The 12,858-nt window shown below is 50.2% G+C and overlaps 1 protein-coding gene and 1 non-coding gene across 2 annotated transcripts in view; one reads left to right on the forward strand and one right to left on the reverse strand.

Annotated features, from left to right (window-relative positions):
* The window catches only part of UNC13B (unc-13 homolog B), a 294,094-nt gene that overhangs the window by 41,318 nt on the left and 239,918 nt on the right, over positions 1-12,858 (forward strand). Inside the window, exons 3-6 of the mRNA XM_060236646.1 lie at positions 2,175-2,274; positions 4,289-4,406; positions 5,493-5,616; positions 9,876-9,949. Of these exons, the coding sequence (XP_060092629.1) occupies positions 2,175-2,274; positions 4,289-4,406; positions 5,493-5,616; positions 9,876-9,949 (416 nt within the window). The remainder of the gene's footprint in view (positions 1-2,174; positions 2,275-4,288; positions 4,407-5,492; positions 5,617-9,875; positions 9,950-12,858) is intronic.
* On the reverse strand, positions 5,093-5,164 carry TRNAI-GAU (transfer RNA isoleucine (anticodon GAU)). The gene has a single exon. It is a non-coding gene; the product is annotated as a tRNA-Ile (tRNA).

A 12,858-nucleotide genomic window follows, 5' to 3' on the forward strand; every position in this document is an offset into this window, starting at 1 on the left:
CCCCTCTTGCAGTAGCGTGGTCTAAGGCGGTTGGGTAACCTAGGTGGTGCAGAGGGACTACCTTTTTAAACAGACAAAATATTTATTTAAAATCTAAATCTATATACAGGCATTATAAAAGAACTAAATCAAACCAGGGAAAAATGCTCCTTCTTTCTCTACTATACAACTGGCCCTGACCAGACCATCCAGAACCGACTCACCAGTCTCCAAAACTCAAAATCAAACTGCCTTTCCCTCCCAAAATCTATAATAGAAAACCCAGTTCCCGCCCAGGAAACTGGTTTTCCCTCCTGCAGCCTTCTGGGAGACCAGCCTGAAAGACTCCCTGCCTCTCGAGGAGGCCTCCTCAGAAGTACTGCTTCCAGACAGGAGGGGAGGGGGAAGAAGGAATAGACTTCAAGGGTGGCCAAAGGTAGCTCTCCAGATGTTTTTTTGCTTACAACTCCCATCAGCCCCAGCCATTGGCCATGCTGGCTGGGGCTGATGGGAGTTGTAGGCAAAAAACATCTGGAGAGCTACTGTTGGCCGCCCCTGGACTAGGCCAAAGCCTTGCCTAGAGTTTTATAGACTCCTCTAGTCCAGGGGCGGCCAAGGGTAGCTCTCCAGATTTTTTTACCTACAACTCCCATCAACCCCAGCCATTGGCCATGTTGGCTGGGGCTGATGGGAGTTGTAGGCAAAAAACATCTGGAGAGCTACCCTTGGCCACCTCTGCTCTAGCCAACTCCCAGACAGCACAGGCCTAAAATGGTGTCTCTCCACAGGGGCAAACACGCATCAGCGGATGTCCAGCTTAAAGGGAGATCTTGGAGGGTTCCAGTCAGGAGCTGTGTGAAATGCCCCCAGGCGTGAGGGCGGAGCTGCTTTCTCAGCTAGCCAGTGGGGTGGGGGGAATCTGAAGCAGCCCCACTTTGCTGTCAGCCATGGCAGTGGGTTGATTCCTTGAGTGTGAGGCCCTCCCTTTCTTGGCTGGTGTTTATTTGTCCCTTAAAACATCTCCCCGCCCCAATCAATGTTCCCCCTAAGCTGCAGAGTTTTGTGAGCACAAATTCTACTTTATGAGAAACTGGCATTGAAGTTGTGAGCCGCTACATAAATTATTGCGCTCTGGGGGTCATCCTTCCTGAGCTAAGACAAAAATCTGTGAGCTGGAGGCTCAAAATCTGTGAGCTAGCTCACGCTCACTCAGCTTAGAGGGAACACTGCCCAATCCTTCCCACTGTGCAAAACCTGGAACCCCAGCAGTGAAGCTGAACGGCTGGGAGAACAGAGTGGCCTTCGGTGCTGATGAGGCGGGCTCATGTCCCAGCATGGCATCCCTTTGCAGGGGCTGGAGTGAGATGCTCCAGAGAGCTGATGGTGCCCTGCTTGCCCATGCCTCATGCGTGCCCACTCTGCTGTCTTCTGAGAGCCAGTTTGGTGTAGTGGTTAAGTGTGCGCACTCTTATCTGGGAGAACCGGGTTTGATTCCCCACTCTTCCACTTGCACCTGCTGGAATGGCCTTGGGTCATCCATAGCTCTCGTAGGAGTTGTCCTTGAAAGGGCAGCTGCTGTGAGAGCCCTCTCCAGCCCCACCCACCTCACAGGGTGTCTGCTATGGGGAGAGAAGACATAGGAGATTGTAACCTGCTCTGAGACTGTGATTCAGAGAGAAGGGCGGGGTATACATCTGTGGTCTTCTTCTTAGATTCAAAGACTCTTATCTGGGAGAACGGGATTTGATTCCCCACTCCTCCACTCGCAGTTGCTGTGGAATGGCCTTATTTTATTTATTTATTTCCGTAGATTTATTGGCTGCCCTTTCCCATTGTGAGCTCAGGGTGGCTTCCAACACAATAAAACAATCAAAACAGTTTAAAATTAAGACAATTAAGCCACAGCTCACATTAGGTGAGGCGGCATAGATGGTATAAACAGATCGATTAGGCTTACTCGTTTCAACCTAGGTGTTCAAATCCCGGCTATATTGGTTTCAAGGACTCAGTACAGTGCAATCTGTGACCTTTGGTCAGCCATAGCTCTCGCAGAGTTGTCCTTGAAAGGGCAGCTACTGTAAGAGCTCTCTTAGCCCCACCTGCCTCACAGGGTGTCTGTTGTGTGTGGTGAGTAAAGGAGATTCAGAGTATAGGGTGGGATATAAATCCAATATCATCATCTTCTTCTTCTCCAGAAAAGTTCAACACGTATGTGACCTTGAAAGTGCAAAATGTGAAGAGCACCACTGTCTCTGTCCGAGGGGACCAGCCATGCTGGGAGCAGGACTTCCTCTTGTAAGTACGACTTTCAGGAGGGTGACAAAGATAGTGAGGAGTCTGGAGACCAAGTCCTGTGAGGAAAGGTTGAAGGAGCTGGGGATGTTTAGCCTGGAGAGGTTAATAGGTGATAAGATCACCGTCTTCAAGGACTTGAAGGGCTGTCCTATAGAGGATGGTGTGGAATTGTTTTCTGTGGCCTCAGGAGGGACCAGAACCAGCAGGTTGAAATTAAATCAGAAGAGTTTCCGGCTCAATATTAGGAAGAAGTTCCTGACTCTGTTTTTAAACAGAGGCTAGATGGCCACCTGACAGCAATGAGGATCCTGTGCATTTAGGGGGAGGTGTTTGTGAGTTGCCTGCATTGTGCAGCTGGTTGGTTTAGATGACCCTGGAGGTCCCTTCCAACTCTTCTATGATTCTAACAGGCTTCCTCCTCGGGAGGTGGTGGGCTCTCCTTCCTTGGAGGTTTTTCAACAGAGTCTAGATGGCCATCTGACAGCAGTGAAGATCTGTGAATTTAGGGGGAGGTGTTTGTGAGTTTCCTGCATTGTGCAGGGAGTTGGACTAGATGACCCTGGAGGTCCCTTCCAACTCTAGGATTCTATGATTCTATGACTACACCCCCACCCGGGGCCTGCTGCGCTGGATCCTTCTGGAAAGACTCAGGGAACCAAATGCTCTGTGGCTGCTATGGGGAAAGGGATGCAGCCTAAGTGGGTTCCCCACAGCAGAGCACCAAGGCAGGAAGTGGTCTCTCTCTTGTGAGACAGCGACCGAGGCCATTAGCAGATCTGGAAATCTTGGAGAACCATGAAGAACGATGGGAACGCTGTCCACTTTGTACACTGTATATCAGTAGAAATAGCACCAAAGCTGTCAATGTTTATATACTGTGGTTTTAATATTGTTTAATACACTTTATATTGGTATTATTTTACAACAGATTATTGTATTTTATGATGCCATTTTTTGCCTGTTAGCTGCCCTGAGTCTGTTCGCGGGGAGGGCGGGATACAAAGAGAGAGAAATAAATCACTAAATAAAATATCTCCAGCCACTGGCGTGAAGGTATATGGCAAAGGACACCCAAAGGGAATGCATTGGGTACAAGCAGAACAATTGTGTGTGTGTGTATGTGTATATATGTACACATATGTGTGTGTGTGTGTATATATGGGTGTATGTGTATGTATGTATATATATATGTGTATATATATATATATATGTGTATATATATATATATATATATATATATATATATATATATATATATGGGTGTGTATATACATTTATACATATATGCAGGGCTTTGTTTGTAGCAGGAACTCCTTTGCATATTAGGCCACCCCCCCTGATGTAGCCAGTCTTCCTGGAGCTTCCAGTAGGCCCTGTAAGCTTTTGGAGGATTGGCTACATCAGGGGGGCTGGGCCTAATATGCAAAGGAGTTCCTGCTACAAAAAAAGCCCTGCATGTCTGTGTGTGTGTGTATTCAATAAAGTATGACTGTGATGGACAGGGCATATCAGCCAATACAGAAAATCTTTAGGACAGTATTGTAAAAGGAGTACAAATGAGTATTAATTAACTTGAGCTAAATAGACCTCCAGCTGCAGAAGATAACAAAGCTTTTTTCAGGGGAATGAAGAGACTCTTAAAACGCTTAGATTTGGATTCTATGGGAGAGAGCCAGGACTTCCCTCTGGTGCATGTAGCTTTTCATCTGGGCGGGGGGGGGGGATTGCCCACGATTGCTTTCCGCTGTGTGTGCTTCTGATGAAGATACTTTTTGAAACAGGCCTGTCCTTTTCGGGGACATACAAAGGATGCAATTAATGCCTTCCTTGGGGAGATTATCAGCAAGGATATGTGGAACAAACTGCAGGATTCCGTGTGTTCGTTTAGGACGGTGGTGTGCTGCCCGTCCAGAGTTCTGCTTCAGTCGGCTTTTAAAAAGAGAGAGAGCACAGTTTTAAAAAGTTGTGTGTTTTAAAAAGTTGTGTGTGTTTTCCCTTTCCTTCCCTTCTGCAGCGAGATCAGCCGCCTGGACCTGGGCTTGATCGTGGAGGTGTGGAACAAAGGGCTGATCTGGGATACGATGGTTGGGACAGTGTGGATTGCGTTGAAGGCCATCCGCCAGTCGGATGAGGTGAGTAGGCTGTCCGGGTTCCCCCTAAGACTGGGACCCGTGGCCTGGGTGTGAGTGGAAACAGGGCGGGACCACGGAAATCTGGGTGCAAGCAGAGACATACCCTCTGTTGCTGCCTCCTGGAACCATGAAGGGCAATGACGTTCGGGGCGGGGTGGGGTGGGGGAAGTCATCTATGGATGGCTCTGAAGAGGCGGGGTCAGGAGAGCTGGCAGCCCAGCTGCTGGGGCCCATGTGAGCCAGGTTCTCCCTGAGGCCTGCTCAGCTGCCTCCCTGGGCGTCTTGCCTTGAAGTATCGTGCAGGAGTCTCACAGAGCATCACGCTTGCCACACTCGTCCACAAAGAGCTCAGATCAGTCAGGGAGGCTTCCAGCGTCTGCTGGAGAGACTTCATCTGGGGTTTCCACCTGTGGATATATGAACGTATGAAACTGCCTTATACTGAACCAGACCTGGGTCCATCCAAGTCAATCTTGTCTACTCAGACTGGCAGTGGCTCTCCAGGGTCTCTGAGGTTTTTCACGCCTACTCGCCTGGACCCTTTTGAGTTGGAGATGCCGGGGATTGAACCTGGGACCTTCTGCTTACCAAGCAGATGCTCTGCCACTGAGCCACAGCCCCATTCATGGCTCTCCAGGGTCTCCAGCTGAGGTTTTCCATGCCTACTTGCCTGGACCCTTTTGAGTTGGAGATGCCGGGGATTGAACCTGGGACCTTCTGCATATCAAGCAGATGCTCTACCACTGAGCCACAGCCCCATTCATGGCTCTCCAGGGTCTCAAGCGGAGGTTCTTCACGCCTACTTGCCTGGACCCTTTTTAGTTGGAGATGCCGGGGATTGTACCTGGGACCTTCTGCTTACCAAGCAGATGCTCTGCCACTGAGCCACTGTCCCTCCCTCAAAAGAATGCAAGTATCAGCGTCCTTTTGCCCCTGCAAGGCTGGTCGGCAGTTTGTTGTCCTCATTAGCTCTGTCTTCTGGCAGGCCTGAATGCTTCTTGGATTTCAGGTTATTGAGCAAAGACAATAGTAGTGAAGGGTTTGCTTGGGAAGGAGGGTTGGGCTAATGGCGTGTCTCCTTCTCAGGAAGGCCCGGGGGAGTGGTCGACGCTGGAGGCAGAGGTCCTGCTGAAGGGCCAGGAGGTCTGTGGCACCAGGAACCCAACTCCTCACAAGATCCTGCTGGATGCACGCTTCGAGTTGCCCTTTGGTGAGTCGAACAGAACAAGAGCGAAGCCCTCATCTCTGTGACGATCTGGCTCCTCCCTTCTCTTTGTTCCCCAGGTGCTGGTCGCATGCAAGGATGCTGGCATTAGTACAGTAGAGCCTCACCATCTGCAGATTTTGCTTACCGGACAGGTTGATGTCTGAGGCTTTTTTTTGTAGCAGGAACTCCTCTGCATATCAGGCCACACACCCCTGATGTAGCCAATCCTCCAGGAGCTTACACGGCTCTCCGTACAGGGCCTACTGTAAGCTCCAGGAGGACTGGTTACATCAGGGGTGTGCGGCCTACTATGCAAAGGAGTTCCTGTTACAAAAAGGGGTTTTTTTAAATCTTACTAATGACTTTTAACTTTTACAAAGCCGTCCCACTTGAGCCTGGTTTTTTTAGCAGACTCTCTCTGTCAGTTATTAAGACCAAACTGTTTTGTTTTCCTTCAGGAGTCCTTATTTTATTTTCATTTTATTTAACCTGGCACCTCCAAGCCTCTCCTGCATTGTCTTCAATAGCTAGCTAATTAAGACAGTGACTCTTTCTTGGCACAGGAGCTACTTTTTATCTCTACCTCCCCTGAGAATTGCGGCTGTGAACTGCTTGTTCAGAGAACTAAGTATATTCTTAGTTGCTCGGGAGGTGGTGAGCTCTCCTTCCTTGGAGGTTTTTCAACAGAGGCTAGATGGCCATCTGACAGCAATGAGGATCCTGTGAATTTAGGGGGAGGTGTTTGTGAGTTTCCTGCATTGTGCAGGGGTTTGGACTAGATGGCCGTGGAGGTCCCTTCCAACTCTTCTATGATTCTAACAGGCTTCCTCCTTGGGAGGTGGTGGGCTCTCCTTCCTTGGAGGTTTTTCAACAGAGGCTAGATGGACATCTGACAGCAATGAGGATCCTGTGAATTTAGAGGGAGGTGTTCGTGAGTTTCCTGCATTGTGCAGGGGGTTGGACTAGATGGCCCTGGAGGTCCCTTCCAATTTTTCTATGATTCTAACAGGCTTCCTTCTCGGGAGGTGTTGGGCTGTCCTTCCTTGGAGGTTTTTAAACAGAGGCTAGATGGCCACCTGACAGCAATGAAGATCCTGTGAATTTAGGAGGAGGTGTTTGTGAGTTGCCTGCATTGTGCAGGGGGTTAGACTAGTTGACCCTAGAGGTCCCTTCCAAGTCTGTGATTCCAGGATTCTATTCCTACAGGGAATAAAGTTAGGAAAACAGGAGAAAGACAATTAGGCCACACCCCTCTTGTGTAGCCCGTCCTCCTGGAGCTTACAGGGCTCTTCTTACCGGCTCCAGGAGGGTTGGCTGCATCAGGGGTGCGTGGCCTGATATGCAAAGGAGTTCCTGCGACAAAAAAAAGCCTTGGGTCCCTGTGAATGACAACTGTCTACTGTAGCTAAAATACACTTATCCAGTGTCTTGTGAGCCCCAGGGCGTTGTCATGACACAGCGCTTTCCATTAATTTCCTCTAAACATGGATGCTTATTTCAGGTTGCCTAGTAACCATCGTGTTCCTTCCAGCTGATGCCTCCAAAACCAGCCTCCTGTGCGCGGGAGCATCAGTGGAAGAGTCGGTAGTCCATGCGGCATTGTCAGTATTTTCCGAAGGCGCCCCGGAAGGGGTTTTTGTTCATTAGGGTCAGCCACAGTAGAGGCAGCCTCCTCTTAGGTAATGCCTCCACTTCTCTGTGGAAAGCTCAGTACCAGAGACAGAACACCCACACAGCTTTCTTCCTGGGACTTCCCTATAAAAATGGTTCTTACCTTGCTCTGGGCAGGTGGGTGAGGGTCAATTTATAGTTTTGCTGACTGTGCGGACTTAAGTCGGGACTAGTGTGCCTCCTGCCATCCGGTCTGATGATGAAAGGACATTCCAAGAGCACACCTGCTCATTGTTATGGGTACCAGGAGGTCTGAATACTGGAGAAGAAGTAGGAGGCCGGATTCTTCTAAAAGACTTCTGGCTAAAAAGGCAAATGCAATTTTGGGCTGTATCAACAGAAGTCTAGTGTCCAGATCATGTGATGTGATGTTATCACTTTGCTCTGCTCTGGTAAGACCTCACCTGGAGAATTGTGTTCAGTTTTGGGCACCACATTTTAAGAAGGATATAGACAAGCTGGAAGGGGTCCAGAGGAGGGCGACAAAGATGCTGAGGGGTCTGGAGACCAAGTCCTATGAGGAAAGGTTGAAGGAGCTGGGGATCTTTAGCCTGGAGAGGAGGCGGTGAGAGGTGATAGGATCACCATCTTCAAGGACTTGAAGGGCTGTCCTATAGAGCAGCGTTTCCCATTTGCAGGGTCGTGACCCGGTACCGGGCCACAGAAGCCTCACTACCTGGTCACAAGAAAAGGCAAAGCTAGCCTTGCCCCCAGCAAAGCTCTGCTCTGCTTCCTTCTTTCCCCATCTCTCTGTTGTGCAGAGAAAAGCTAGGCTTGAAGACTGACACAGACTGCAAAGCCTGAGCTCAGTTTTCCTTCCATCCCCCAAAGTCTCTGTGTTGTGCAGAGAAAAGCTAGGCTTGAAAACTGACACAGGCTGCAAAGCCTGAGCTCTGTTTTCCTTCCATCCCCCAAAGTCTCTGTGTTGTGCAGATAAAAGTTAGGCTTGAAGACTGATACAGGCTACAAAGCCTGAGCTTCATTTTCCTTCCTTCCATCCGCCAATGTCACTGTGTTGTGCAGATAATGGCTAGGATTGAAGACTGACACAGGCTGCAAAGCCTGAGCTTCATTTTCCTTCCCCCCTTCCCCCAACGTCTCTGTGTTGTGCAGAGAAAAGCTAGGCTTAAAGACTGATACAGGCTGCAAAGCCTAAGGTCTGTTTTCCTTCCTTCTATCCCCCAACATCTCTCTGTTGTGCAGAGAGGAGCTCGGCTGCTTTTAATGGCATGGGAAACACCACCAATAAAAAGCTGCAAGCCACTCATAAATATCCTTTTTGGAATAACTGCAGAAAAGCTTGTATGAACTTCATATAACTTGGAATTAATTCATTAATTACAGTACAATTCTCTTATACCTTTCACAGCAATTTCCCAGTGTTTCAGCCAAGGAAAGGAATGAAAAATAGCTGTCCAAAGATTTTCTTGAAACCAAGCAAGCTTGGTTGTAGCTTGAGGAAGGGTTCCAGTAGTAGCAGCTGAAGGAAGGGCCTACTAAATGTGTCAGCATATTTTGAGGTAGAGCATCTGCCAGGGCCCAGTGTGGGTGGTACACAGTGCTGGCATTCCTGATGGCAATGTCAACAGCACTCCCAACTGCATACACTGGCCAGTGCTGTTGAGGAAGGGGTGTGTAGGTGGTGCAGGGAATTGAACATGGGCATTAGGAGTGCTTGCAAGCTGGAGAAGGGGACACAAACAGATAGGTGCATGCAGGTGTGGGAGTGGAAAGAGCAGACCCTGGGAATATATGAAAAAGTTGCAGACCACCCACTTTCCACCCCTATTTTGGTTCAGCATGAGTTTCAGAGAGATTTTTCTGAAAACGAAGTTACTTCAGAAGAAGAGGCAGGTTTGGGGGACTGCCCCAGAAGTGACATCACTTGGCCCTTGACCTGGAAGTGACACCACAGGAAAAGACATAATTCCTGTCTCCCAGCTCCTCCCCCAAAGTCTCCTGGCTCCACCCCCAAATTTTAGTGGGCCTTGAAGGAGAAGTGTAAAAATAACTGGGCCATGGGGGAAAAAAGTTTGGGAAACCCTGCTATAGAGGATGGTGTGGAATTGTTTTCTGTGGCCCCGGAAGGTAAGACCAGAACCAGTGGGTTGAAATTAAATCAAAAGAGTTTCCAGCTCAACATTAGGAAGAACTTCCTGACCATTAGAGCGGTTACTCAGTGGAACAGGCTTCCTCCTCGGGAGGTGGTGGGCTCTCCTTCCTTGGAGGTTTTTCAACAGAGGCTAGATGGCCATCTGACAGCAATGAAGATCCTGTGAATTTAGGGGGAGGTGTTTGTGAGTTTCCTGCATTGTGCAGGGGGTTGGACTAGATGACCCTGGAGGTCCCTTCCAACTCTTTTATGATTCCAACAGGCTTCCTCCTCGGGAGGTGGTGGGCTTTTCTTCCTTGGAGGTTATTAAACAGAGGCTAGATGGACATCTGACAGCAATGAGGATCCTGTGAATTTAGGAGGAAGTGGTTGTGAGTTTCCTGCATTGAGCAGGGGTTTGGACTAGATGGCCCTGGAGGTCCCTTCCAACTCTTCTATGATTCTACCTTCTCAGCCTGGCTGTTCTGCTTTTCCACAGACATCCCGGAAGAGGAAGCCAAATACTGGACAAGAAAGTTGAAGCAAATGAACTTCTTGGAAGAAGGGGATGAGGTGCGTCTTCGGCCCTTGCCTGGTGTCCTTCTAACATTCGGTTCTCTCGCGGGGCTCTTGCACCCCCCACTCTGTGAAGGCAGTTGCTCAACTCCTTTCTGTGAGCTGGATCCGCCTTGCTTTCTTCCCCACTCACCCCCTTCTTTCCTGCAGCCCCTGCCCCAGCCCAGAAGGGTCCCTTGATGCTCAGCCGCAGCCTTTCTGGGTGATCAGAGACCTACACTGGGTATTTGTGGGGCCACCTGGGGCAGTGGAGAAGGAGACCCGAGGGTCAGGGAGGAAGACTGGTTCTGCCACCCCCATCATAGGAGAAAGGAAGCGGGGTGGGGACCACATAATGAGTCCCAGTGTAAAAGGACATGGAACTGTAAATCCAGTGGAAAGAAAAGGAAGGAGGGGGGAGCCAGGCACACGCCTGTGAATCAGCCAGAGCTCTTGGCCTGCATGGCTGCTAAGCACAGGCCACTGTTAAGCTAGTCAGGGTCTTGCCCGGCAGCCTACCGGGGAGTTGCGTGCCCACCCCAGCTGGTGCCTTCAGATGCAACCGAGAGCAACAGAACAGGCTGCACAGCTTCTTCAGGGAGGCAGCCCTGCTGTTGTGGTGGTTGCAAACTCAGCTGTCTGGATGTGGCTGGAGGTGGGAGCATGGCGGGGAGGGGTGTTGTTCCAAAGCAAGTGTGGTTTTCCACTGGGCTCCAGTGGATTTCTGGGGCCCTTTCAGTGCAAAGGAAAGGTCCCCTGTGCAAGCACCAGTCGTTTCCGACTCTGGGGTGACGTTGCTTTCACAACGTTTTCACGGCAGACTTTTTACGGGGTGGTTGGCCATTGCCTTCCCCAGTCGTCTCCACTTTCCCCCCAGCAAGCTGGGGACTCCTTTGACTGACCCCTGAAGGGTGGAAGGCTGAGTCAACCTCCAGCCGGCTACCTGAAAACCCAGCTTCCACCAGGGATCGAACTCAGGTCGTGAGCAGAGCTGAGGACTGCAGTACTGCAGCTTTTTAACACTCTGCGCCACGGGGCTCTTCTTCAGTGCAAAAGCTCTGCCCAAATGTAGGGTGGTGTTTTTTTCCCAGGGAAACTTCTGCTTTCTGGTTCATCTTTAATCCCAGCCACCATTAACCAGACAGCTAACTTATTTGCACCCATGAAGCTGCCTCCTACTGGATCAACCCCCTGATCCATTGAAGTCAGTCTTGACTACTCAGGACTGCAGGGGCTTCCCAGGGTCCCAGCTGGGGGTCCATCGCATCCTCTGCTCCCTTTAAGTGGAGATGCCGGGGACTGAACCCGGGACTTTCTGCATGCGAAGCACTAAGCCAGGGCCCCTTAATCCTTCCTGTCCAAATCCACGGTGGCTTGCAACAAACATTAAAACCAAAGCTACAGGGCAAAAAGCAACATGTAATCCAGATACACGGCAGAATCTCAAGTGGGCTCGAGTCAGCCGTTGCTGCCCTCCTCTCTATTCTGTTCCGCTTCACTCCTTCAGTTCCAAGACTTGACTAGGGCCTGGGGGCAAGCTTTCCCCTGCCCTGGATGGCCCAGGCTGGCCTGATCTCATGAACTCTCAGACCCTAAGGAGACCACCAGGGAAGCCCAGGGGGGCCACACAGAAGCAGGCTGGGGAAAACCACCTCTGAACATCTTTTGCCTTGAAAACCCCAAGATGGTGAGGGGTCTGGAGACCATGTCCTATGGAGAAAGGTTGAAGGAGCTGAGGATGTTTAGCCTGGAGAGGATTCTATGAGTTAGAGCCGTTCCTCAGAATTCTATGAGTTAGAGCCTTTCCTCGGTGGAGCAGGCTTCCTCCTCGGGAGGTGGTGGGCTCTCCTTCCTTGGAGGTTTTGACGCAGAGGCTGGATGGCCATCTGACAGCAATGAAGATCCTGTGGATTTAGGGGGAGGTATTTGTGAATTTCCTGCATTGTGCAAAGGGTTGGACTAGATGACCGTAGAGTTCCCTTCCAACTCTAATATGATTCTAGCAGGCTTCTTCATTGGGAAGTGGTTGTGAGTTTCCTACATTGAGCAGGGGTTTGGACTAGATGGCCCTGGAGGTCCCTTCCAACTCTTCTATGATTCTAACAGGCTTCCTTCTCAGGAGGTGGCGGGCTCTCCTTCCTTGGAGGTTTTTCAACAGAGGCTTGATGGCCACCTGACAGCAATGAGGATCCTGTGAATTTAGGGGGAGGTATTTGTGAGTTTAGAGTGGTTCCTCAGTGGAACAGGCTTTCTCCTTGGGAGGTGGTGGGCTCTCCTTCCTTGGAGGTTTTTCAACAGAGGCTAGATGGCCATCTGACAGTGATGAAGATCCTGTGAATTTAGGGGGAGGTGTTTGTGAGTTGCGGCCCCGTGGCGCAGAGTGGTAAAGCAGCAGTACTGCAGTACTGTGATCTGAACTCTCTGCTCACAACATGAGTTCAATCCCAGTGGAAGCTGGATTCAGGTAGCCGGCCCAAGGTTGACTCAGCCTTCTGTCCTTCCGAGGTCGGTAAAATGAGTCCCCAGCTTGCTGGGGAAGGCAGTGGCAAACAATCTCATAAAATGTCTGCCGTGAAAATGTTGTGAAAGCAACATCACCCCAGAGTCGGAAACAACTGGCGCTTGCACAGGGGAACTTTCCTTTCCTTTGAGAGTTTCCTGCATTGTGCAGGGGGTTGGACTAGATGACCCTGGAGGTCCCTTCCAACTGTATGATTCTAGGGGTCGCTGTAAGTTGGCTGGAACTTGACCACAAAAAAGGCTCAAAAAAAGAAGAAATGAACTTTGGCATCCCCCCCCCCCCGGGTCTTGATGGGAAAGAGTCGGAAGCTCCCCTTAGGGACGAGGGCTGGCTTTCTTGGCCAGGTGCCCAAATATGGGAATCATTGTCTTCAGCAGCTTCACCAACCTGCCTTTTTCCCCCCTCC

This window comes from Heteronotia binoei, chromosome 4, assembly GCF_032191835.1.
Source record: "Heteronotia binoei isolate CCM8104 ecotype False Entrance Well chromosome 4, APGP_CSIRO_Hbin_v1, whole genome shotgun sequence".
Taxonomy (NCBI): domain Eukaryota; kingdom Metazoa; phylum Chordata; class Lepidosauria; order Squamata; family Gekkonidae; genus Heteronotia; species Heteronotia binoei.